Here is a 27,868-nt window from a genome sequence, read left to right on the forward strand (position 1 = left end):
TGTCTATACAGAGATACTTTTTATTCAAAGCTTTCGACATCAAGTAAAGGCAAAAAGGACAAAAACTTTCAACAATGACAAAATTACAGTTGTTTTCCATACAAATGTAGACTACATCTCTAAAAGATTTGGTTTTGTTTCTAAAAACTATAAACAAGCAAGGCATTCCATATTAAAACCTACTTTTGTTAAAAAAAAAAATCACGTAAGCAAATTTAAGCTGGTTACACTATCTTAACAACACAACTAATGCATGTAACATGTATCCCCTTTCAGAATAAGAAATCTAAGCAAAGAAAAGAGTACCAATGGAAAGTTGTACTGCATCCTTCATCAGCTGAGTGCTCACATGATCTATGCTTTCTTTAAACTTTTTTTTTTTTAAAAAACAAGCAACAACAACAAAAAGCTGTTATTTTCTATAAGAAACTTTCATAACCTTGATTGTGCTGTAGAAAAAGACCAAGTCTTCAGTAAAAAAAGAGTTCATAGTATTGAAAACACCTTTCCCTTCCCCAACAGCACCTAAATATAAAGAGGTCAACAGTACATGGCTAGAGGTGTACAGTCTAAGAATATCAATCCCCAATAAGCAGTGGTGTATTACCCTTCCAGCAAGGTTTCTATTACAAAAAAACCTGGCATATAAAACTGGGTAGGAGTTTCATTTTTCAAACAGTACATTGTTCAGAATCAACAATTCACATCCTGCAAGAAAGTTACAGATAGTTTCTATTACATAACTTCCTTTTCAGTGACAAAGGAAATTAAGGCCATCACTCTCAGATTAAAAATTCACATAAAGGAAATACAAAAATATGTTGTGCTTCTGAGAAGGCTCTGTTCTGTAGACAAGAATTACCATTATTTGAAGAACCTGGCTGGCCGGAGGAGTTTACATGACCATACAATTTTTGTTAGATGCTGTTGGGCCTCCCTGTTGTGAACAGAAGAAGACAGGTTTGGGAAAAAAATCCATTAGTAAAAGGATTAGCAACTCAACATAATATACTGCATATTTTTAATATATTAAAAATATATTAGCCTGGTATCGTCTAGCCAAGAGTCAGAATGCCATAAAGCTGTAATACAACCTCTTTCATATGTTACAATTAACAAAATTTAAAAAACTTAACAAAATTTAAATTTAAAAATTTAACAAAACAAAAGAACACCCACCACACAGACATAACTGCAAAAATCCATTCCTCATGTATCTGATTTTTACTATCTAAATAACCTCTGTAGGACGACTGCTAACACATACCTGCTGGTCTTCTTCCTCAACAATTATTTCTTCTTCATCTTCATTCTCCTCTTCCCCTTCATGTATAGTTGTTTTAAAGACAGTGCTTCTCTGAGCAACCTCCTGCAACAGAGTTACATTTTAAAGACTTGACTCTCCTAAAGATCTGATGCCAATCTACTTGTATTTTGAGAAACTGGAGAGCCATCTGTTTGGAAAGCTACTTGTACAGTTTGTCTATGCAGAGCAGTACACAAGGAGTATATAAACAGCATTCCTAGCACTTCAATTTTAACTCTCTGAACGATTAAGAAGTCTTTCTAACAAGACACTTGTCAAGTTCTTCCAAAATTTGTTACAAAAAAAAATATATTGTAATTTACTTCAACTGCTACAGCTCATAGTGACTTATCTACCCAAAATTAATCTTACCAACTCCCCATGAACACAGTTTTAATGAAAAACAAATTTAAAAGAGGAGAAAAGCTTACTAGTATCTTTTAACTCAAAATACACTTTAAGGCATTGCCTAATTCTTGGCATCTGGGCAACATCTGAACAAGTCATTCTACTACTCCATACAGGGAGGGGGCAGAGAGGAAATAAAAGAATCCACAATCTTCCAAACATCACATTCCTATACTGCAATTAATTTTAAGACAGGTACAGTATGCTGGGTTGAAAAGCAGCAGCAGAAAATCTTACTAGACACTCGTGCACTGTGCAAAGTTCTTACAGTGGTTCTACCTTCATCTTTATAGGGGTAAATACTGGGATGGCTAAACAGTCAAAAAAGCTTAAACATATCTGAGGTACTTTACCTCTCCCTGAGAATTTTTCAGTACAACTTTCACATCTTCACCAGTGCCCCAAGAATTCTGGTTCCTCCAGATGAGGTGAGTAGGTGGGCTAGCAGTTACTCCAGCATTTGCAGCCCAAATCTGTTAAAGGTCATAAATGAACATTACAATATTACTTGCTAGTCTTATGTACTACATTTCCATATTACTGAGTTAATGAATTCCATTTAGGTGACGCCAATGAATATCCTCCAGTTAAAAAAAATACAAGTCTCTGCCTAGCCACTTCCAAGTTGTTGTTTTGTGTTTTTTTTTTTTTTGTTTTGTTTTTTAATGTAAAGTATTCTTTTATTTTTAATACAGACTTCTGAATACATAAATGCCTTTATTTATGGTCAGAATTATTGTTCCATAAAGAACACATGTTTCTGAAAAATACAGTTCTCTTCACCAAGGAGTTATTTTTCCCAGCAATTGATACAAAGAATGCCAAATATAAATGGAAGTGATTGTTTTCTGAACATGTGTATGGTACGAGCAAAATTAAAACCTCCATACTGATATACTGATATATATACCGACCGATATACACAAATTGGCCTCAAGCCTGTTTCAGACGAACAGCTGAAGCTCAACAACTTACTGTAACAGTTTGTCCTGCCTTCAGTACATATCTTGAGGTATATCTGTAACGAGCAGATGTGTCTCCAATTTTTCTGATCATCTCCCAACCTCCCATAGGTTGATCCTAACAAAAAGAAGAAAAAATGTTTCCATCAGCAGTCATTCTATTACACGTTGGGTATTCTACATATAAAGACACAATCAATGTGGCACAAGTCATGGTAAAAAGTAAAGCACCAATCATTGGGAAGGGCCCTACTCGCTAATAACCTGGGGCCGAGGTTGTGCTTGTGCTTCAACAGGAACCCGTCCTAGATGGGTGTCAGCATGATGGGTCCCTCCGGACGTCTCATCATCTGCCTTACCGTGATCACAGCGCTCTCCTCCATGGTTTGGATTCCAGCTCAAACAAAAAACAATGTAGGGAGGGTCCCGCTGGCATATGCAGGACACACAGACAAGGACTCCAGGAGCTGGAGGTGCAGCCAGCGCCCTCCAGCTGGGCAGCAGTCAGTGCCTGCCTCTCCAAAAGATGTGGTTACCAAGTTTATTAAAGATAGAATTAGTATGCCTGGTACTTTTCCCCTCTGTTTTAATTTGTGTTAATTCTGCTTTCTTAATTTGTGTTCATCACCCTTTTTTATGTTAATAAAGAAGGGGGAGATGTGGGAGTGTGGCCATGGGGGTCGATAAGCCCCATGGCTGCTGATAACATCAGACTCTTAAGATGAGTTTTGAGCAAACCGCTAAAAGAAGCTCATACTGAAAGTCGCTGGAAATAGAATTGAATCATAGAATTGAAGGGGTTGGAAGGGACCTCGAAAGATCATCGGGTCCATCCCCCCTGCCAAAGCAGGTTCCTTAGAGCAGGCTGCCCAGGTAGGCATCCAGAGTCTCCTTGAGTATCTCCAGAGAAGGAGACTCCACAACCTCCCTGGGCAGCCTGTCCCAGTGCTCTGTCACCCTCACTGTGAAGAAGTTCTTTCGCATGTTGGTGCGGAACTTCCTGTGCTCCATCTTGTGGCCATTACCCCTTGTCCTGTCCCCACAAACCACTGAAAAGAGGCTGGCCAAATCCCTCTGTCTCCCACACCTCAGGTATTTATTCACATTGATGAGATCCCCTCTCAGTCTTCTCTTCTCCAGGCTGAACAGACCCAGGTGTCTCAGCCTTTCCTCATAGGGAAGATGCTCCAGGCCCCGTATCATCTTTGTGGCCCTCTGCTCGACTCCTTCCAGGAGATCCCTGTCTTTTTTGTACCGGGGAGCCCAGAACTGGGCACAGTACTCCAGATGAGGCCTGACCAGGGCAGAGTAGAGGGGGAGGATCACCTCCCTTGAGCTGCTGGCCATGCTCCTTTTTATGCACACCAGGATCCCATTGGCCCTCTTGGCCATGAGGGCACAGCGCTGGCTCATGGTCAGCCTGTCGTCCACCAGGACCCCCAGGTCCTTCTCCTCAGAGCTCCTCTCCAGCAGGTCATCCCCCAGCTTGTACTGATACATGTGGTTGTTCCTTCCCAGGTGCAGGACTCTACACTTGCTCTTCTTAAACCTCATTTGGTTACTTCCCACCCATCTCTCCAGCCTGTCCAGGTCTCGCTGAATGGCAGCACAGCCTTCTGGCTTGTTGGCCACTCCTCCCAGCTTTGTCTCATCGGCGTACTTGCTGAGGGCAGACACTGTTCCCTCATGAAGGTTGTCGATGAATATGTTGAACAAGACCGGACCCAGCACCAACCCCTGGGGAACAGCACTAGTCACAGGCCTCCAGCCAGACTCTGCTCCTCCGATCACCACCCTCTGAGCTCGGCCAGTCAGTGAGTTCTCAACCCACCTTACTGTCCACTCCTCTATCCCACACTTTCTCAGCTTTGCTAGCAGGATGTCAAGGGAGACAGTACCAAAAGCCTTGCTAAAGTCAAGGTAGATGACATCCACTGCTCCCCCCTCATCTATCCAGCTGGTGATGCTGAGTTGAAGTCGGTCAGCAGCCCACACAGCCAGCTTCTCAAAGGGCTGCCCAAGATCGGAATACCCAAATCCTTGGTCCAGACACTATTCCCTCAGCCCTGTTTGCCCGTCCTGGTCACCGCGCTCCCTAAGGGCAGCTTCTGAACGGCCAGGGAGGGGTTGTTGCTGGCTCTGCCTATACCTTGTCAACCTCCCTCATGAGGGCTGCTAGGCCCTGGCAGCTGCCTCGAGTGGGCTTGATACCGGAAAAAAAGTAGTTTTTCTGGTAGTTTTTCCGTGTTTTAATTTGTGTTAATCACGCTTTTTATGTTAATAAAGAAGAGGGAGATGTGGGAGTGTGGCCATAGGGGTTGACAAGCCCCATGGCTGGTGGTAACATCGTACTCTTAAGGGTGAGGCCATCAGGAATGTAAAGAGTTTAGAGGGAACAAAGAAGGGTGATTCAGGAGACACCATGCCATCTCAGGTTGCTTGTTCTCCAGCTTGTTCTCCAGCTGCTAAGGCACTGAAGTTGCTGGGTGGTGGCTGGTTCCCAGGCAAAGTGGTTGAACAATGAATAGTTAATGGGAAAGTACTGCTGTGGGGCAGATGGTGTAAGAAGGGAACCTGTCCTCAATAAGGTAGATGAAGTTATTCCCTCAATAAGAGATAGATAGAGAGAGAGAGAGAGAGAGAGATGAAGTTATGTTAGCAGTTACTGACCCTAAAAGAGCCCTGGTGTCCATGTGGTCATTATGCCACAAATGCATACATAGAATTTTCAGTGAAAACATTTACTATCAATTTACCTTCAGCATGTAAATAGTTAGTTTTAGTCAAATTGATATTACATCTTATTTCAATAGAAAGCTCAATACAGCCTGCTTTTTAATTCTCATGTTACATTTTTTCAAATTAATGTTTGTTTACTTTTTTTTTTTTTTTTTACAGCTTGGTCTAAATAAATACTACAATTTAAGACACAACAATAATAAGAAAATTATTTTCTGAAAAACAATTCCTTTTAGTCTTCTTAAAAAGATGTGTCTAAATACACACACCTCTCACTAAGTACTTCTTTTTGTTGGATAAAAAAATAATAGAAAGGAATAATAAGCATTGGCAAATCAAATAGGAAAACATATACAGGTCATCACTGCAGAATGACAATTTCAAAATGGGTGTAGATATCTTAAATTCTCCCCTCTCCCAACCAACAGATACCTTCCAAACATTAAATGATTAACTTTCCAGATTCCACTATTTAAAAATAAATAATCTGATTTACCTTAATGGTTTCTGACATTCAGTTGGTCATTGCAATACAAATATATAAAATCCTCTTTAAATGAGTATGGTATATTTTCTATCTACTTAGATACGCACGTTGCTCTGTCCAACACTTCTGAGCATCTCTAAGTACAACTTATAACACTGCGCTACAGACTATTGCTATACTGCTGCCAAAGTACAATAACCATGAATCATATCTGTGGCTACTTATATGTATAACTGAACCAATGGCCCACTCATGGAGCAATGAATGTGTGGTTAGCTGTGACCCACAATAGGAGGGAAATCTGCATTACACACAGACACGGGGGATTACTAGAACAACTCAGAAAGGTAAAAAACAACTGGTCCTGATTCATTAGAAGCAAGCTAAATTCTGGTAAATTAAAGACATCTAGACAACTATCTTGGTCTAGACAGCTAAATGTTAAGGCTTTGTCCTTTGAGCACACCCAGCCTGTAAGTCTTATCCCAGACAGGTAATTAAGATTAATTCATGTATTGACACTGTGAGGCAAGAGGCAAGTAAAGAACCAAAAGCTCTCAACTCTGTGACCCGTAATTCTGCGTGCAAAGACCCGAATGAAGAGGATTTGTGAGTGTACCATTCGGTTGGGTGGGATTCGGCTGTGTGACTGTGTGTGAGGGTGTGGCTGAGACGGAACTTCATTCCGAAGCAAGTGCAGAGGTCTTCTAACTGTGGTTCCAATATCCCGTGAGGGACTTGGCTGGTGAAGGACCGAAGCAATTGGTCTAGGAATTCGTGGGTGGGTTAACCACTTGCAAGACACCTCCAGACACAGACACAGCCGGGGATTCGGAGCCTCTTGGAGGGTTCCGGGGATTCGGAACTTATTTGAAGGTTCCAGGATGGGTCAGGAGAAAAGTGACCCATAACAGGAACTTGGGAGGTTGATTCTACTCCTGGAGATTTGAAAGTAAAGCTTAAAAGAACTTGAAGTATATCGGGGCATAGCTACCCTTTGGATGTTAACCGTATGTATATTAAAACTTGTATTTGGGGACCTCAAAACCCCACAGGGGGAGTGCCACTTCCAGTAGAGATAAGATAGTATCAGAGAATATTGCGAAGGCATTAAATGTAATGAACTGTTTTGTCTGTGGAGGACTATTAACATTCCCATTCTTAATTCCCTGTACTACACTCCTTGTATGGAAAATAATAATCCAAGGAATGCAGTTTACCACAAACCCAGCGGAAAGTCCTCAAGAAGACAGAGTCACTCTTATGGTTCAATTGGCCTTGGCCAAATTCAAAGCCAAAACACAAATTAATGACATTCAAAAGAAGAGAAAGAATTGTGATATATGGAGTAATAACTCGTGTCAAGAAGATAGTCATTGTTAATAAAGAAGGGGGCAATGTGGGAGTGGGGCCATGGGGGTCCACAAGCCCCATAGTTGATGACAACATCAGACTCTTAACAATGAGGCCATAAGGAATGTAAAGAGTTTGGAGGGAACAAAGAAGGGTGATTCAGGAGATGCCATGCCATCTAGGGTTGCTTGTTCTCCAGCCATTAAGGCATGGAAGTTGCTGGGTGTTTGCTGTTGCTGTTATATGCAAAGTTGTTTGACCAATGAAAAGTTGTTTGAAAAGGACTGCTGTGGGGTGAAGGGTACAAAAGGGGAGCCTGTCCTCAAGATGAAAAAAAGGCAATACGATATAATGAAGTTATGTCATCAATAAAGAAGCAGAAAAAAGGAATGAATGGGGACAGGCTAGTAGAACAGGGACCAGGATGGGAACAGGCACATTGATCACCTCATGAAGGTTCAGCCAAACTCAGCAAACCACTCAAAGAAGCTCATACAGAAAGTCTCTGGAAATGGGCGCACCGGAGCTGGGAAGAAGCTCAAGCTGAGAGAAGCGGAGCCACGCACACAGTTGCCCCTCGCTGGTAAGCAGCTGCACATTATGGGGAATCATACGTCCTTGGAAACAAAGACTGTCCTGGTAACCTTACAGCTCATTCTCCTTCTTAACAATTGGACAGTTTATGATCCTGAAACATGGAACCAAATTGAGGTCAAGGTGTGGGACTCTGCAACTAAAAATGACAAGGTTGCGGTGGGATTGCTCAGCACCTAGCTAGCAGTCTCTGAGGCCTTAAATAGCCGTGTGGGACCACAGTCAGAAACGTGTGGTTTGCCAGACAGTGAGGGAGTTGTGGGCTCGTTTACTGACCTGACTGCTACACCATGGGCCCCTCTGTTGCTACAGCCAAAGGCCTTTGCTGTTACACCCCCTAGATACCTGGACATGCCTTTTGACCTAGGCCCTATTGGCCTTGAAAAGGAGATGGATATGTGTTTTTTTTGATCCAGGAAGAATAGGATACATAAGCAAGACATATTGTTCCTGCCCTGGAATTCTCCGGTGTTTGTAATCAAGAAAAGGAATGGAAAATGGAGACTGAAGTCATGGAAGATAGGGGAGCACTTCAACCAGGATTACCAACTCCAACTATGCTCCCCCAGTAATGCACATTAATAGTGATAGACTTAAAGGATTGTTTGTTACCTTTTCTGATTGTACATATGTATAGGCGTACTCGGGTTTAGTATGTAAAAGCAATGTTCTGTATATTTAGAAAGTCTGATGTTCATGTGTGTGTGTGTTGGTAGAGCACAGACTCCCCATGCACCCAGCACTGTTTACTTGCCTTTTATAAATATTACTAAATTCAGATTGAGTTGAGACTTCATTTATAACACCAGGGGGAGTATCTTCATTAATTAGAGGGAAAACTTAGATGCTGGCAACCAGATTAATCTTTGCCATTTAAAACATCAAGATAAGCTCCCTTTTTGGTAAAGCTAAAAGATCTGACTACATTAGACAAAGCCTGTGCAACACTGAAAACAAAGAACAGTTAGCAATTCTGAACACAGTTTAGGTGCAGACAGCACACAAGAAAACAAGAATTAGACTTCTCTGAAACTGAGGTTACAAGAAATCAGGTCTCTTAATTCCAGCACCCTACTGAAGCAATGTTCATTTTTTCTTCTCCCAAACTAAGGGAGGGAAAGAACCTCCCTCTGCCCAAAGGGATACCAAAGGTTTTCTTCCCTGTACTCCATTGTCCAGCCCTATCATATCTACAAATGATCATTTGTAGAGTTTTTATGTGTCTTGGGAGGGAGCAAATTATTGAATGTAACAGTTAACATCCTTTGGATCTAAACATGAGTAACAACACACTTCCTTAAATGAAATACCCTTTGATAAATAGATATAGTCTTGCTTCTCCAACTGATACAAACTTCAAACTACTCAGAGAAAAATAATCTGGAAGCTTTGGCACAGGCAATGAGGGCTCCTACTTCTAGAAACTGTGGATGCAACCAAGGAGGAAGGAAAATTATGATTTAAAGAAGCTATATGGAAATAGAAGGGACACTGACAACTACATTTAGACCTTAATTTTCCATCAGTATGTACTTCTTCTGGGGCGTTTTAAAGCAGAGACAAACTTCAGAAGAGATTTTTAAGACAGGAAATGGTGTAAGCAGACATTAGGCTATCAGTGACAATGTTAACTGTAAAGCCAGATCACACTTGGCAAGGTAAACTCTGAAGTGTAATACAACACTCAGGGGGGTGGGATACCTAGGGTATAGTTAGCAAGAAAACTAAATCATTAAAACCAACCATTATCAATCCAGAATACTGTATGAAAGCTCATTTTGTGATACACTGATTTCTTCATGACAACTCTTACACAGCCCAATTTAGCTCCAGAATTAACATGAAGCCTGGGATCTGACCATTGCGGAGGATGCCTTCCACCACTAGTTGTCAGCCCACTGTAAAGTCACATCATGTGCATTTTCTAACCTGTTCAGAGGTGTTCTTCAAGCGGATAAATTTTCCATCAACATCTATTTCCTCAATGGAGACATTTCCAGTGGCAGAAGCTGAGTGGGAGATGCTGACACTACTACTGGCTTCAGATTCCTCCACATCAATCCTCCTCCTCTTTCTTTTGGTTGTACGTACACTACGGCTTGATGAAGCTCGTGAAACTGTCACTCGCGAGGACGGACTTGGAGTAAGTTTGAGCCTAAATCAAAGGACACGAGACACACACAAACCACACTTTTTACATTTTTTTTTTTAAACCTTGAATTATACAATTTTTTCCTATCCCCTCCTCTTCCCAAAGATTTATATAGATAAAGGTACAGGAATACTATAAACAAACAACATTACAGCAAAAATTGAAGCTATAGGTACTTTAACAAATTAAATAAAATAAAATGTTGTTCAAGTGGGTGATTAACGCTGTGGGAACACAGAATACTGAAGGATTATGTTAACATTACTAAGTATCTGTATGCCTTTGCTAGTGGCTGTATTCCTAGGTATCTGGAACAAGTCAAAAAAGAAAACAAAGGAACTACCACCACCACAAAAAAACAAAAACAGTCTTACAGGGGCTTATTCTTTTGTATGAAATTTATGCAAAAAGCCAATGGCACAACTCTTTGTATTTTGTATTTTATCCCTACATTTGAGAGGTATCAGCCCATATGAGTAATATGTCAGTCAAAAACACTGAAATATCAAAAAATTTCAAATGACAGCTGTAGCTTGCCAAGAAAAATATTGCTCAGTATTGCTGAAGCCTGGGATCACATGTGAAAAGCATATCTGTTTGATAAGCTGAGTAATCATAATAGCTACTACTGTACTAAAACTATTTTAGCAACATCTCACAAGTGGCTCACAATTAAATAATGCTGTAATTACCCCTGAAAAACAGTATTAGCAGTGGTGCGAAATAGACCGACAAATGACAATTCACTATTTCCTCAGGGATGACTCTTGATGGTGGAATGATATCTGTTCCCTGGGAGAACTGTTGGTCTGATACTCAAGCAGGTTGCTCTCACAAAGACTTAAGTGTATATTAGACACTTCATGAATGCATTCCCAGATGTGCCTTTTAATAGAATTAGGCAAGTGAAGCATATAGAGACACCAACATCTGTTGTCATGTTCTTTCATACCTCTCCTCTTCACCTTCCAGCAGTTTCCGGTACGCATTGATTTCCATATCAAGTGCCAGTTTAACATCCAGAAGCTGTTCGTAGTCATTCAACTGCTGCTGCATCTGACTTCTTATCTCTGCCATTTCCCCCTCTCTCTCAGATAGCATTTTGCGGCAGTTTTCCCGTTCCCTGACCAAGGTGTCCTCAAGCTCTTGTACTTTATCTTGCCATACTCTAGACTAGAAAGCAGTGAAAAAACATCAAAACATCAGTGGTCTAAAGACCAAGTCTCCAAGCATTCTACTTTACAGGTAGCCTCAAACTCAAAAAAAATAGGTTAAGCATTTTTGCCCCCTTGCAGAATTCAAACTCACCCATATTCTTCCTCCTGTTCTCCACATTTCCTTCTAAAAAGGTAACACCTTAAATCCCAATGAAGTTTGCAACCTACTCTGGAAGAGAGCTACCTACTTAATTTCTCTGAAATCTGAAAATGTTGCCACAGCTGAACTTACTCAGTCTGACTCTTTAGATCAGTTTAAGACATGCCGGGCAAGACAACACAGAATGAAATGCAGTTCAGTGAACTTCAGATCCTGTGATAAGTAAGTGTTGTTTCAGATGTCCGTTCTGTGCTTCAGCCTACTGCTGCCAATTCAAAATTCTACGAGAAAGTTTCTCTAAAGGAATAGGGTTTGTTCTCAGTGAATGAGAAAACCTGTCTGCCTACTTGCTGAAATTAGTGGTTATTGGTCCACAAGGAAAGAAAATTTGTTACATACTTAAAAAAAATCACATCAAGCAAATAAAATTTAATATTGTACACACAGAATTGAATGCTTACCAAAGAATAACTAAATAATGACATCTTTAAGATTTACTTTCCCCAAGCATGTTTTCTCTGTTTACTAGTCTCTGAAAATCTTTTAATTGAAGGACAGACAAAAACCAATGCCCCAGAATTGCCATGCCTGGTGTTAAGTAACCACGTCTGCTATGCAGGCATGCTGCTCAGGAAGTCATCATAGTCCAGAGACAATGAAAACAGGCAGCCTGCAAGGCTGATGCAGAGTACCATTGTAATTAGTTACCCATCTTAAGACTTGATATTGAGTTTATGAAAAGGAGTCGAGTGACACACAGAAGACCCTAGTGGAAACAGCTACAGTGTTCAATGCTGGTAATCCAAACTACAATCAGTGGTAAGAGTTTTCTTCCAAGAGAAGAAAGCTAGCTGAAATCAGTGCTAGCAAACTGAAAAGAAACTTGTACTTGTTGACACTGCTGGCACTAGAACAAGCACAGCAACAAAATCTTTTTTAGGTGGACAGTTATAGTCAAACTTGCAGAGGGCAATTTTGATAGTCTTGAAATTCACAGGAAATAACCCTGTAAATTCAGAAGGAATTTTTCTGAACCTAGCTGCCACTTAATGTAGGCAACAGAACATTGGTATTTAACTAAGAAAGAAGGAAAAAAAAAATCCCCTCAGAAACACATTGACTGAGCCACCAGAAGAAACACAATGGTATGTAAAGGCAGGAGTAAGAGCTAAGTAGAGAGAAGTCTCAATCCACTTCTTGTGCAACTTCACACACACTGATTACATCACCTGATCTTTTCCAGAAACAAACTTGCCTACATAATAGGAAAATTGGTAGTGCTTGTACCCTTACAGACAAATCCAAGTCGTGAAGTTGAACACAATTACAAGTTAAGGGAAATAAGTCTTTTTGCATTAAAAATCAAGACTAATTAGCGGGACTGAAGAATCACAAATAGCTTTTTACCTCTTTCTGAAGACTGCTCAGGAGGGAAGAGAGCGTTTCAATTCGCACACGACTTTCATCCAGCTCTTCTCTTACGGACTTGGCTGTACAATTGCTCATCTCAGAGGACAGTTTAGCATTGTCAAGCTGCAGAAGATCAAGTTAAGACAAGAAAAATTATTCACCAAACAAAAACACATGCTACATTAAGCTGCAAAGTTCCTCTCTGCAGCTTTAACACAATGAAACATTTCTCTTTAAGGGTTAAATGTGGCAATTCAATTACCATTTCATATTGCTCTATCTGAAATCAGAATCCTCTGAATGTTTATAATAGGATAAATAAATACCCATTAATAAATACCCATTAGTAACATCTTCAATGAAAGTTTGAAAGTTGGACTGCTAAGTTCAGTTTTCATGCTGATCAGTATTTATCTATTTAAATACTTAAGAAAGTATGCTTAAATAGAAGCTAAACTAAAATTGCTTGTTCTCTACCAAAAAAAAAAAAAAAAAAACCAAGCAAACTGATGCTAATTATTAGCCATGTTAAGCACATTGGGAACATGCCTTCAGATTTCAGTGCACAGTGCCACTACTTCTTCATTTTGATCACTACTTCACACAAATATTTTTATGTATTTAAGCTAGCTACAACATTCTGCTGATCACCACCTTATCTACCTAAGCAGCACCACAGACTTAAGTTGCATTGAACTTATAGATCAAATGGTATAATTTCTAATTAAGATAAATCTAAAAGCACAGAAGCAGTACACCTGAGAAAAAGGAATTAAAAAAATCAATTATGAAAAGGTTTTTCAGATTAGAAAACAGGAAAAGATTTTTTTGCTAGATCTTATTTTAAATTACCTTTTCTCTATTTTTTTTTCAAGTCAGATTGAAGCTGTGAGGATAGGCAACGGCATGCTGTCACCCCACCTTGGTTTTAAAAACACTAACTGCAACAAGCAGCCACAGAAACCGGGTTCAGTTGAGACATCAGGATCCATCCTTACAGAAATTCTGAATCATTTAGAGGAAGGAAATTATGAAGTATAACTGATTTCAGTTTGAGTATGCTTTCACTCTTCTATAGAAGTGGAAACCATTGGGTGTGGTAAAGTTTTCACACAAGAATTTTTATATAGGGTCTGAGGACTCAGGATGCTGTCTTCTCTGAAAGCTGTTTTACGAAATAAGCTCTGTACAAAACACAGGACACCTTACTGATCAGGATTGTTACAATATAGTTATAATAAACACATTAATTTCCTTGAATTCATAGCAATCCCAGTACAAGTCTTTTTCCACACAATTCAGTCACACTGTGTGCTCTACACTTACATTGTTGTGCTGCTTGAGTTTTAACTCTGCTTCTAAAATAAGACCTAAGAAATTTACCTTCAAAAACACTGATTTTAAACCAAGCTTCAGAATTAAACCCTTTGAAATGCAAGTAATAATGTTAGGATTCTTCCATTTATCAAAGCGAAAATAAAGAACATCAGACTCACTTTGGTACGGTAAGTCTGTTCAAGCTCTTCTTTGTACAGCTTCACTTGTGCATCATGTTGCTCTCTTATTTCCTGAAGTGCTTGGCTCAGTTTATGTTCATATTCAATTTGGCGACCAGAATCAACCTCAACTAGGCGAGTTTCATGTTTCCGTTTTGTCTCATTGATTTCCTAAAACCAGAAAAATAAAATAGCCATTCAATAAATGAGGCCAAACAAACTATAGAAGACTATTCACTGAGTAGATAGTAATACATTTTTTAAGCTATTCTTGTGGGTCTTCCTTAGAGTACTTTAACACTGTTTCTACTGCAGGTTTCTCACAGGGACACTTTTCCATGTCTGACCAGCAAAGCAACTTATTTTGCAATTGAAAACACTTAGGATGTGAACATGCGAAGTCATATTTCCTTCTGAGCTGCCTACATTTTCAACAAATATACCTCAATATGATCAGACTTTAGAATTAACCCCTAATTCTTATTTATCTTTCATGCTTGCTCAAAATCAAAGTACTATGAATTTAAACAGTCACTTTTACTATCAACATTTTCCCCATTTATTTGTATGCTTGATTTTGATGGCTAAAAAAAAGATTCTAAACCCTAACTAAGCTGAAAACAGAACTAGCAGGAAATGTGCACATAGAATGAAATACAGTAGGGTTAGGTTATTTTTGTTACTACTTCAGTTTTTCTCCTGAAAACCTTGATGCACTAACAACTGGAAGGAAGTGTGGCAAGAAGAGTTCTAAAAGAAATACCCAGCAACTATTTATGCTCTTCAAACATATCCTATCAGAAAGCTCTGAAATTTAAAAAAAAAAGTTCATAGCATGTGTTTGAGTGTCACTCACCACTTTATTTCTCAAAGAAGCACAACGTGAGAAATTATTAATTTACTTTCTTACACTATGAAAAGATTGCACATTGCAATACTGTTGGCAGAATTTAAACACAGAACAACATAACACGTGAAGCTATTTTACCATTTATAATCACAATGAGTTCACATTATTTTTCTATACTGAAAAGATGGAAATCTTCCAGCTAGAGTAGAAATAAATCCTGCTCTGAGTGGGAGTTTAAACCAGATGAGGTTCATCACAACCCAAATTATTCTACTACTCCAGAATTACCCCCCCCCCCATTTCTTCTTTCCTTTATAAATACAAATACTTCACACTAAGGTAATTTACCTCCTCATACATATTTTTACGGAATTCCAAATCCTCAATGAGACTTTGACAACGATTTTCAAGATCCACCTTCAGTAAAGTTTCATCTGCTAGCTGTTTCTTGACAGCAGCTAAAGAAGCTTCAAGCTTTAAGAAAGAAAAAATGTTTAGCACTACAAATACAGAGCAAAACTCACACAACACAATAACCTCAGCTACCTACATGTACAGTTAATTAACTACATTTTAAGGCTGAACATGACAATCAAATCCAGTATCTGAAAGCACTCATGCATTTTCCCCCCCTTTGTGATTGCTTGCACAAGTGAATTCCAGATATTGCACATTGATAAGTTGTATTTTAAGGCTAGTTATCATATGTCCTTAAAAATCTTCATTTTTTCTGCTTGGCAAATACCAGTTTCCTGGTTTCAGATGTCTGCTAAACTCATTCTTGTGAGGTAGTGTTGCTTAGAATTGCAAATCAGATGCTTCAAAGGGTCAACGAAACTAGCAGAAGACTTTTTTCTTTGTTTTATCAGATGTCCAGGACCTAGACAGCCACACGCAGAACCACATGTAGTGCACAGAGAATCACAAACTCAAAGGTAGGAGGCACCATGAAGTATAAACCATACTGATACTTCTGCTTCCGTGGAAAATCAACTCCATGTTCTTGGTCTTTCCCCATTATGAGAAACAACTAAAGTGTCTTTTCTCCAGCACTCTCTCACTGCCTCACCAACTTTCCTATTGAAAAACTACTATTCTTAATCTTTATTAGAAATTTTGCTGCAATTTAAAACTGACATTTTTTGGTCTGCTTTTGACTTACACAGACGACTGACTGCAGTAGTCTTGAAGATTAAGACTACAACCATGCTGTCTATGACGAGTTTGTTGTCTATTGCAACTTCCAGATTCCTTCTGGAAAACTGGTACTGAACTAGTTATTCATTGCCTACCTTTGTGAAGTCAGTCTCTCCCCACAACGTGTTCTCCTGTTTGTCAAGTCTGTTTTGAGCTCTTGATCTGTTTGTCAATAACTGTTATCCCTTGCTATTTCACAGAGTCTGCAGTTTTAAAAGCACTATTTCACCATTCATGCTGTTCATAAACCAAACTGTACTGGACACAGACGCCTAATCCAATACTCTCTCCAATTCTGATATATAACTTCCTTCTAGTTTTGACCATATGACAATTTTCTATTCATATTTTGGCTACAGAGTTGCATGTCCACGATGACATGCTGCTTATCCTATAGATGTGTATTATACACAAATCACCTCATCTACTGACAGAAGCTTAATAGTTAAATATGTCTGCTCACCTGTGCCAACTGATCTCTTAAATCGTCAAGTTCTCCTTCCAAACTTCTCTTATCACCAAGAGCTGTAGCAAGTGCAGCTTCTTTAGAATGGAGTGCTGCTTCCAACTCTCTAAGTTTGACTTGGACTCCATTAAAATCAGACTCCTTTTTTGCATAGCTGGAATAAAGGAGAGAAAGCTGTAAGAAAATGTAGAAATGCCCCAAAGTAGGCTGGTGACTAATAAAACAAGGTCTAATCTGAATATCAAACTTCAGACATTTAATACAAACACTGTCTGGGCTTACATTACTTCAGTTTAAACAAACTCCTTAGATCTTAGATTTGTCATCCCATCCCTGGCGATGTTTAAGGAAAGGCTGGATGTGGTACTTAGGGACGTGGTTCAGTAGGCGATATTGGTGGTAGGGATGCAGTTGGACCAGATGATCTTGCAGGTCTTTTCCAACCTTAATGATTCTATGATTCTACATAGCATAAGCTAAATACTTTGCTTGAGCTGTAGAAAATTATTAATTATAGGGGAAACACTGCATGTCAAGGGATCTTAAAAGTAAGGCACATATGGAAAGGGGAAGAAACTTTGTCTATTAAAGGTCTTTCACTTTCTCTTTAGGAAGCCTCTGCAAAAATGCCCTGTCCTTACCAGTTTTAATAAGTTCCTACCACAAATAAGTTCCCACATCAAGTGGCCCTTTCCATAGAGTGGAAACAAATAATCTTTGTTGTCTTTTATCCATGTAGGAACTTGTGAAAATCCACTGTTTGGGCTGCAAATAGCCCTCTTCCAAGCAACAGACCAACTTCTCAATTAAAATTGATGTTCACTATGTAAAAGCTGTAAGCAGAAGTTGCAGCATAGTGAGCTGTTTTGCAACACGTAATGGCGAAGTCCACAGATCAGAGGAAAGATACCCATGACCCATCTATACAATAGTCCATGCCATCAGTGAAACTGCACTGGTGATGAGGTACAGATGTCTTTTCCTTTAAAACAAGCACTCAGGGTTTCCAAATTACTATTCAAATTAGTTTTCAGGTCAACGCAATTGGTCAAACAGTGTCTCAGGGAATTACTCCGTAGAAGGATGTATGCAAATAAAGCAACCAAGTAGTAAAATAATTCTAAAATGTTTGTTCCTTTCTCTCTGCAACATCCAGATTTTTCTAGCGAAGGAAGTAGCATATATAAATCCTTATAATCAAACTATGAACATTTTACAAGAATGAACAGATCAGGACAACAGCTAGCAGGTTTCTGTCCAGTTTTCACACTTCTATGAAAAAAAAAAACAAAACACACTAGTATTCACAACACTAAACTGCGGAGACTAAAAATAGGTAAAGATTCTTAAGAACTAGATTCAAAGGGTTAAAGTACTAATAGATCTACTAGTTTTCAAATCAAGATACAGAACACACAAGAAACAAAAGCAAAGCTTATCATCAAAATGAGACCAGTCAAGTCAACCGACAATTTTAAAACTGAGAGACTTCTAAATTTAGAAGAGGCTTTTCCAAAATAACATATAAGTACATGCAATTAATATCATGCTCAAGAGAAAAGTGTGCACAAAGGCTTGCAAAAAAAATCTTTACAAATGAAAGTAATTTGGGGATGATTTAGGCATTACAGCCACAAGATGGCAGGCTTTATGTAACAGACTTAGTACAACTAATCCCTTCTCTGTTGGGTAACACAATGCTCAATGAGGTCATACACAGCAAAAGCCTGAGATACACAGGCTATTCTAAACTCCAACATATTTTCAAGCACTTATTGTCACTTCTGCTGCTCAGCACCATCCAGTACAACAATGCTATCTACTTCCTCAATGGCACTTTACCTATCACTTATTAGACCCACCAGTTCTTAACAGTTAAGTCCATAGGTCAGACCAGAGCACAGAATTTAGGTTTTGGCCATGTGGGCTCTTACTTGTAACTCCATTACTCATTGGAGTAATGCTACCCTGTCATTCCTCTCCCCCAGTCCTGCTAAGAACTTCAGCATTCAAGGGTGCTGTGTGGCAGAGGAGAAAAACAGGAAAAGATGTCTTACTATGGTGTACACCACACCTACAGTAAAAATCCCTCCATCATCTATTGGGATGGATGAGGGCCCACACCAGGTCCTCATTGTTTGATCATGGATGGATAACATTTATTCAAAAAAATGTAGGAACCCTCACTCAGCCTATCTCACTAGGCTTCATGCTGAAGTCAAGCCTGTCAAGATGGATCCTGAGACTAGAAGTGCTACATGAACAGCCTTGAGAGCAGTAGTGTGGCACTCTCTGAATTATTCTGGACTTCAAAATGGGAAGGTTCTCTATACTCCTTAAATAACTTTTTAAGAAAAAGTATTTTTCTCCCCCAGTGCAAATACCTCTATCACTTACAAACTGGTAGGCAGCTGAGAACAGCGTCCTGCTCCAGCAAGGGGATTGGACTAGATGATCCTTCAAGGTCCCTTCCGATCCCTAGCATTCTGTGATTCTGTTCTTGCAACTGAGACAGAGGAAGGTATGTACTGTGGACTAGCAACAACAATTATTACAACCTAACACTCTACCTGTACTAATAAGTTAAGCACTGCCAGTTACATCAAGTACTCCCTTTGCTTGTTTGTAACAAGACTGGCTGTGAAGCTATCCTATAATTTAATGACTGAAGTCATATTAAGAAAAAAAAGAATTAAAGTTTAGTTATTAGTGTTACGAGTTGTCTAACTATGAGACAACTCATCTGAGCACATTCTCAAGAAGAAAACAAGCTCAACACTTCATTTGTTGAAAGTCAGATGAAATCTCAGCAACTCAGCAGTGTCATCCCAGTCCTAAAGAAATATAGGAAAGAAGGGCAAAAAGATCAGAAAAAAAAACTATGAATCATCAAAACAAAGATCAAATGTATCCAATACATACTTCACCCTTACACTTCGTAATTTCAACAGGAAGAACTTGAGCTTTCTGTAGAGGAAGAAAAGCTAGCTGTTGATATGCTGAAGCTGCATTTTAAAACAAAACAAACGAAAATGGAAAACAAAAAGAAAACCAAACACCTTCTTGTTGCAGTGTTCAGAACTGTGCTCCTTCAAGTACTTCTGCTTTTGAAAGAAACAAAAGAGAAGAATTAATTGTTGGCTTGCCTCTTTTTCAAAGAAGAAACCTGCTTTTCTCTCTTTGTAGCAGTCGGATCTTTTTATCCAAGGAATCATGTGATTTATATCAAAATAATGCAGAACTAATATCTGACCAAAAACAAGCCAGATCCCCTTTATTTTCTCTGTACTTCAGGGAGAACTTGCACTTCAAAAATGTAACCTGTATCACTCAATTCACAGAGACTCTGCAGCATGCCTCTCAGCTGATACTGCCAGCACTGCTCACTAGTAGAGCTGCAGCTGCGAATGCTTTAGAAAAGGCTCTGCACATACTACAAGAGAACTCGATGTGTTTTCCCCAGCACACTCCAACCTCCCAAGCAAGTTGACAGTAGCAAGCATGCCACAGTGCCACTCTCTAGAGTGCAAGCAACTCTGATGCTGGGGTTCATCTGCCCACAACACCTTTACACAAGATAGTTTCTCACACCAGATGCAGCCTAGTCAATGCACAGAGTCCTAGATGGTTTGATTTGCCCACTGTTCCCACAAAGTAGCCAGTAAGACAGAATACATGTAGATGAGCTCATACAACTCTAAGGTACTGTGGTTAAGCTGTATCTGGTTACCTGTGGCATCTCATTTAAGACTAATTCAAAGCTCTCAGAAATATGAATGCCATTATATGGTGATGCTGCCGCTCTGGTGAGTTAACGAGATCACTCGGTTTGCAAACCAGTGGAATGGCCAAGACACTGAATAGCTCCATGAAAGAGGAAGGCTCCCTTTTCATGCTCTTGCAGTAACCCTTCCTCTTTCCTCATCTCTGAAGTTCATGAAACACCCTAGAACTTTTTGCAATCTCCTTGAATTTCTTACTAAGCTAGCAGAAAAGCCACCCTGCAAACAGATAAAAATAATTTTATACCAGTTTAGTAAGATGAATAGACCCCTAGGGTCAGATAAAACCACACAATGACAAGAGAAGCAGAAAGACTGCTCCTTTCAGTCAGCAGCTAGATCTTAAGCTGAACCTGGGTGTGATTTGAAGTTCCTTTGAAGCTGACCAAGTGCAAGACACCAAGCACCCTAGGGAAGATCCCTTCCAGTCTCCCAGCAACCCTGAACTCATTTCTGCCTGTATTTAGACAGCTAGATCACAAAGGAAAGCATTACCAGCAGTAACCTCAAAAAAAATTTGGTTTTCAGCTAATTCCAGAAACAGCTATACAGGTGTTGTAACTAATGATAACGCAGACCATACTTACTTCTCTATAAAATTAGATGGTATTGCATGTTGTATTCATTTTCCACCAATTATGGAAAACCTTGAAAAACTAAAGCACAAATCTAGTCATTGACGGCTAGGTAAATAAAATATGAAGCATTTGTTTTCCATGTTTTTTAATTTGTTTTTTTGTGTGTGTGTAGTGGTGTTTTTTTTCCTTCTCCTCTAAAGGAGAGGAAACAAAGTTGTGTTTTGCAAGGATACAATTTACAAAAACGTAAGAGATACCTGTCTGAAAGCATTAATGATTTTGTAAACATATCAACATGCCAATAAGAGTGATAGGACACACTTACCACTTCTGTAAGCTAATATATGTCACTTGGTTTCAGCTTTCTCATTTTATCGAGTTTATTTGACTGGAAATTGTCAGTGTTTAAGACTACTGCTGAATGCATATCCCCAGTCACTTACTGCTTAACCATGTCTCTTCTTGAAGAGCTCAGCTGACCACGTGAATCCAACTACTCTAACCACCAGTCTTGGCAGAGCCTTCACGCAAGTATTGCATGCATCAAGCCACTGCTCAAAATTCATTATTTTTACAGGATCTGAAAAAGAAGTGTAGAAGCATATGCACACATTGTTTCATAAAATCCGATGAGCTTCTTTCTGTATATGCCCAATCATAAGGTAACTCAGAATTCAACAACCGATGACCAGTTCACTGAACAGACCTGGGCTTCTTCAGCCTGGAGAAGACTGGGAGGGGATCCTACCGATGTTTATAAATACCTGAGGTGTGGGAGACAGAGGGATTTTGACAGCCTCTTTTCAGTGGTTTGCAGGGACAGGACAAGGGGTAATGGCCACAGGATGGAGCACAGGAAGTTCCGCACCAACATGAGAAAGAATTTCTTCACAGTGAGGGTGACAGAGCACTGGGACAGGCTGCCCAGGGAGGTTGTGGAGTCTCCTTCTCTGGACATATTCAAGGCCCATCTGGACGCCTACCTGGGCAGCCTGCTCTAAGGAACCTGCTTTGGCAGGGGGGTTGGACCCGATGATCTTTTGAGGTCCCTTCCAACCCTACAATTCTGTGAATCCACGAGGGTGGTATGAAGCCATTTTACCAATGATTAACCATTCCAGATGAGCAGAGTATCCAGTTTTTTTTCTATAGCACTTCATGTTTATTAAAAAGAACATGTGAAACATGTGATTAATATGAAATTCCCATATATTTTTTCTTTTTTCAATAATTGAGGTGAGAAAGGCAGGAAGAAATCAACAATAGCTCTGCTGTGAGAGCCTGCACCTTCTAACTGGTGCACTAACCTTTGAAAACTGATTAAGGTGGGAACGAAAATAATCGCCTCTGATTTAAAACACAGAACTCATTATCTACAGCAAAATTAAACTGAGGTCCCACAGTTGTGCAGAACCCTTTGCCAGATTTTTATATATAAATATATATATATATATATATAAAATCGATCATAATCCTATCCAAGTACATCTTAAAACATGAGTAAACAATTCAAAGTACTTCAAAATGCTGATTAGATTACAGCTCTAAGGTGCAACCACACCCTGAATTTTCAATAAAACCCCCACTCTACAAGTAATCTATTTCTTCACTGACAGTAGTACCCATAAAATTTCTGCAGAACATGCTTAGTCAAGAGTTTGTAATAAAACCCTCTAGAAGGTAAAAAATAAAAAAGCACCAAAACTTTTCAGAAGAGCTGAAGAACAAGCTGCAGACAGTTGTCTAAACAATTCTAAAGCAGGGTAGCAACATACAGCAGGAATTTGATAAAACAACGTTCTGTCATAATTTCACTGTCTTAGACAGCAGTAGATCTCAATTTCTGTACATGGCTGAAATTTGTCACTAGAGCTTACTTTCCAAATCTACCTCTCTGACTTATCATTACCTGTCTGGGTATCTGAGAACAAGCCTTCAGCTCTCAGGTCCTACCCCACAGCAAGTCACAGGATGTTGTTACATCCGACTCTGCAGGGAAGACACACTTGGATCATTCAAGAAAAATGCTTACATTTGGCTTTAAGTTCTTGTGCAACAAGTTAATTACTCCCCTCCTTACCTCTCCAGGATGCTGTCTCTATGGGAGACACCACAACAGTGACAGGGTTCCGATTAAAGCTCAGCAGCTCCCAAGCCATGACACCCATCTTCACCCGACTTCCCAATACCACCCACCACAACAAAAACTGAAAAGTGTTAAATCAGCTGCCCCAAACTACACCTCTAGCTCGTGGCAGCATACCACATGCGCACCATGGGAGACCCTCGAACAGCTGTTACAACTTTGCCTGCCTTAACATGGTTCTTCCGAGCAGTTGCTCAGGGTACCAGCTGCACAGTGCTGCCTGCTGGCACAGCAGTTATGGCAGTAACAGTTAGGATGATATATAGTTATTGCCCATATTTATTAGGCTATTACAGCCTAATCCCATCTTGAATATTCACTTCTGAATAAGGATGGAGAGGGTATACTCTCTGTCTTGAGACACAGCTCAAAAGAGATAAAGGTAACCTCTTTAATATTAAAAATGCTTAAAATTAGTTCCTTGCCACAACTACTTCACTACAGATTATTGCACTCTATAACAGTTGACAATCCATTGTACCCTTTACCAGTATCTTTGATACAGCAAAACCGAGTCCCAGGACTGAACTGTCCTCGTGTATTTTGTTAACATTATCAGGTAACACAGCCGTGTCAAACTTCACAACACGAACTGCTGTCAGCTTAATTGCTCAAGTTACACGAGGACTTTTCTTCCTCAAGTTTTGCTCTGCAGTACTCCCTGGTTTGCAGCTGTTGCAAACTATGAAAGCTTGACACGCTTCCACCCAAAGGCAGAAACTTCATCCAGTCAGAAGGGTGCTGGAATGACGGAGCCCAACATTTATCTGTCACTTGCATGATCTTTAGATATTTCACGTCAACTCTTCTTTCCCTGCTTGGCCCGCCTCAGCTGCTCAGGTCTTTCCACCCACCCCAAACCTGTGGTAACCCAAAATCCCAGCCAAGGCTGCCCAGTGGTGGGAGGGTCATTCTGAGCTTAAAGCTTGGTGCTGATTTTTGAGTTTCCCAATTCAGTTTACTGTGTAGCCAACCTAATATTTGTTTTAACAGGGGTGAAACAAAAAAGTGGGTGGCTACTGAAGCAAGAACAAGGATCCCACAGTTCCCAAAACCCTGGTTTTAATTAACAGTGAACTTAGGTTGCTGAACTACAGATCACATTTCCTACAGTCCTTGAATGCAGAGACGTAAAAATCACAGTTGAGCATTCTACTTAAAGGAAGGAAGGAAATGCAGGAATTTCTCTACAACAGCTATCACCAACAGGAAAGCATACAGTAAAGTCTTGCCTAATCAGGAAAAAAAATGGAAATACTGTTAAATCACTAACTTCTCCCAATTCTTTCACAAGTGAGGAACAGATTTCCTTTTTTTCCACCTCACGAGAGCTATCCCAGAGTTTTGTACATCTAAGCTCAAGAGTACGTGGATTTTTCCACAATACAGTCTTGAGATGGGAGATTTATTTCAGCTTATTTCCCTTCTTGTTACGTCTGTCTTTGCTTTCAGAAAACAACTTATCTTCCCCATTATTTCCTCAGAACAGAGTAAGTTGATTTTCTTCACCTCATTTTTCCCCCGTTTCTTCAATATTTCAACTGTTAAGAGAAGCCTTCATATTCATTTAGTTACAGCAGTACCCACTGCATGGCAGGAGCTCTGCAAGCAGAGCATGCAAAGAGTCCAGTATATATAGCTGCATCAACTTTAGAAAAAATGCAGCTTTTCTTGATGGATTAAAAATGAGAACAGAACGGAGTTCATGAAATCACACCATATACCTGAGACTGAAGTCAACTAACAAGAAATAAAACAAATAGGTGAATGAGCCTTGAAATGTAGAAGTGCTGCAGAACTTTGGAAGTAACCAGAAGATTCAGTTTGATGCCCTCGTTAGGCAGAAAGTCAAGGGGCCGAAAGAGGACTGGAATAATAAGAAGTGCAGCAGAAGCCTTTTGTACTAACTAAAGAAAGCAGAGCTGTGCGTCCATCTGGAGAAACAGTAACCACCTACAGAAATACTCAAACGGAGCATGACGGCCACGAAATCATTTTGCCCAAAGTCAGCCAACTAAGTAGCCAGTCATCTGTGCTCTTTCTGCAGTCCCAAGATGACTCAATAGAGGAATTCATTCTACCATTCATCTCCAGTGACTCTGAAGGAAACCAAACCACCAGCCACCACCCAGTCTGACTCTCAGGATGTGGCTGCCAGGACACCCAAGCCAAGAGAACGGTTTGCAGCCTGGCAGCAGAGACAGTCCCATATGGCCTGCCCTTCTCCCTCGCCCTCAGTAACACCCTATATGCCAGCCCTGGTACTTTTCTATGTCAGAAGTGAGTAACTTTCTGCATTCTAAATGATCTAGATTAATAACTGAATAACCAAGACAAAGGACAGAATCATAGGAAGGTGGTAGGAAGATAAGGCACTGTTTCCTTCCACAGCAACACACAGCACAATGACCTCATTTGTGTCCATCTACGACCTTACACAACCAAAAGTGGGTGAGACAAATCCCACTCCAATGACCAGGATGAGTATTTTGCAAAGGTCTAGATACTCTGCAAGAACTAGTACAGTTGATTACCCAGTATTTAAGCCACAGCCAGCATGTACACCATGCTTCCACTTAGCTTTCTGAAAGAACAAAGAATTTGTGTTAAGAGAATGTGAATTCTCACTACACTTTGCAAATGGAAATCTGTAGTCCTAAAGTACCCCCATGCACTTTTGTGCAAAGTATTTTCAGAGTGTTTTTGCCAGTTTTTAGACATTTTAAAAGCTGTAATGAAGAAGCCATCAGGGGGTATTGTCCAAATACAGGAATTTTCCATATGGGAAAAAAAAAAAAATTACCTTTTCTTTGGAAGACTTTGGAAACAGAGTTACAGATAAGCATCTTAAAAATACCCAAAGATGGCCTAAGAAACTACATGCCATAGTAAGATCTGCCAAACTACAAATAACCACAGACACACACAGAATCTGGCAGTGTTATGCAGCAGCGAGTGTTCATCTCACAAAGCTACCGAGTAGTTCAAGCCCGGAACTAAAATCTCGTTGTGCTTTGTAGTGCAAGAAGATGATCTCAGACAGGTACTCATATCAAGGAATATTACACTCATCTTCATAAGAGGCCATAGCAGCACAAGAACAATTTTTAGTCATCTTTTTACACTGGTTATCAGTGCACAGGAAAATGCAAATGAGAAAATGAAGAGCCTCCTGCTCACATCATTAAAATGTCTCAATTACAGCCACAGAAAGGGAAGCGGCAGTAATGCCTTTTCCTATAGATTGTGTCTTCATCCCAAGCCTCCACCTATTCATCTGTCAGCTTCTGAGAAGATTGTATCTTTCCCCATCAAGTCACAAAGAGATGGAAATTCCTGGTTAGCCTTTCAAGTCATTTTGATGCCCATCTGCAGCTGCACTTTGCTTTCCCTGCCACTGCCAATATTGTTTGTGATAGAAGTCTTTCACGGGTTGACAAAGAGCAACCACAACGACCTGCTGGTTCGCAGCACACAATAAAGCATGCAAAGCGAGGCACATTAGGAGCCCAGACGATGCAAGAGATGTCTGCAGACAGATGAAAACGTCAGGGAAGTACTGTACACACGCGGTATCTTTTTTCATTATTAAAATTAGAACAGAGACTGCATTCAGCTGAAAATAAAAATTAACAGATTATACGAGAGCAGAGCAGGGTTAAAAGCACGGCTCTTTGCTTTTCTTTCAAGATTAACCCACGGGTAAAGTACGGCATACCCAGGGCGACATCTGGTGCGCCCTGCTCGCCCAAACGGCGGGGGGGGAAAAAAAAAAAAAAAACAACGAGCAGCAAATTCCCTTTTGTTAACGGGGAGCTGCAGCAGGCGCAGAACTGCGCCTCGAGGCACGGGAAAACCAGCAGCAGGCTGCACGGGGCTGCGGGCAACCCGGCCGGCTGGCAGGAGACCCTGCCCGTGGCAGGGGGATGGCATGAGATGTTTTTTGGAGGGATGGGGATCGGGGGGAGGAAGGGGGGGGAGGGATGGATGTGTAGCTACGATGCCTCGCCCCGCCTCGGGGCCGGGCCGCCGCTTCCCGCCGGGGCGGATCGGGGCGGCGCTGCCTCCTCCTGCCGCACGCTCATTCATTCCCTGCCCGGCACGGCACGGCGCCAGGGGGAGCCCTGCAACGGGATGGGAAGGGATGGGAAGGGATGGGAAGGGATGGGTCGTCCCCCCCCAGCCCCGCTCACCTGCTCAGCAGCTGCTCGTGCTCGGCGCGGACCTTGCCGAGCTCGATCTGCAGCCTGGCCCGCTCCCTCGCCGTGTCGTCCAGCACTTGCCGGGTGTCGGCCAGCTCGGTCTCGTACAGCGCCTTCAGGCCGGTGACCTCGCGGCCGCGCACCTCCTCGCGCTCGGAGGCCTGCAGCTGCAGGGTGCTGTTCTCCGTCTCCAGGCCGCGCACCTTGTCGATGTAGGCGGCCAGCCGGTCGTTCAGCTGCCGCAGCTCCTCCTTCTCCTGCAGCCGCGAGATGCGCGTGGGGCTCAGCGGCGCGGCGGCCGCGGTGCCCCGCGAGCGGCGGCTCAGCGGCACGGAGGACGACATGGCGCAGGCTGCGGTGGCGGCGGCAACCCCGGCAGCACCCCCCCGCCCCAGGAGCAGCGCCGGGCTCGGCGCCGCGATC

General features: G+C 40.9%; 1 protein-coding gene across 1 annotated transcript; it reads right to left on the reverse strand.

Annotated features, from left to right (window-relative positions):
• LMNB1 (lamin B1) lies at positions 1–27,868 on the reverse strand. The gene is made up of 11 exons (XM_084503487.1): positions 27,437–27,868; positions 16,735–16,891; positions 15,423–15,548; positions 14,225–14,395; positions 12,726–12,851; positions 10,954–11,174; positions 9,779–10,004; positions 2,690–2,794; positions 2,068–2,187; positions 1,268–1,369; positions 1–937 (listed from the first exon to the last, which is right to left on the reverse strand). Exons 1-11 carry the CDS (start codon positions 27,787–27,789, stop codon positions 896–898), a joined length of 1,749 nt encoding a protein of 582 aa, XP_084359613.1. The 5' UTR covers positions 27,790–27,868; the 3' UTR covers positions 1–895.

Source organism: Aythya ferina (assembly GCF_964211825.1).
Source record: "Aythya ferina genome assembly, chromosome: Z".
NCBI classification, from domain to species: domain Eukaryota; kingdom Metazoa; phylum Chordata; class Aves; order Anseriformes; family Anatidae; genus Aythya; species Aythya ferina.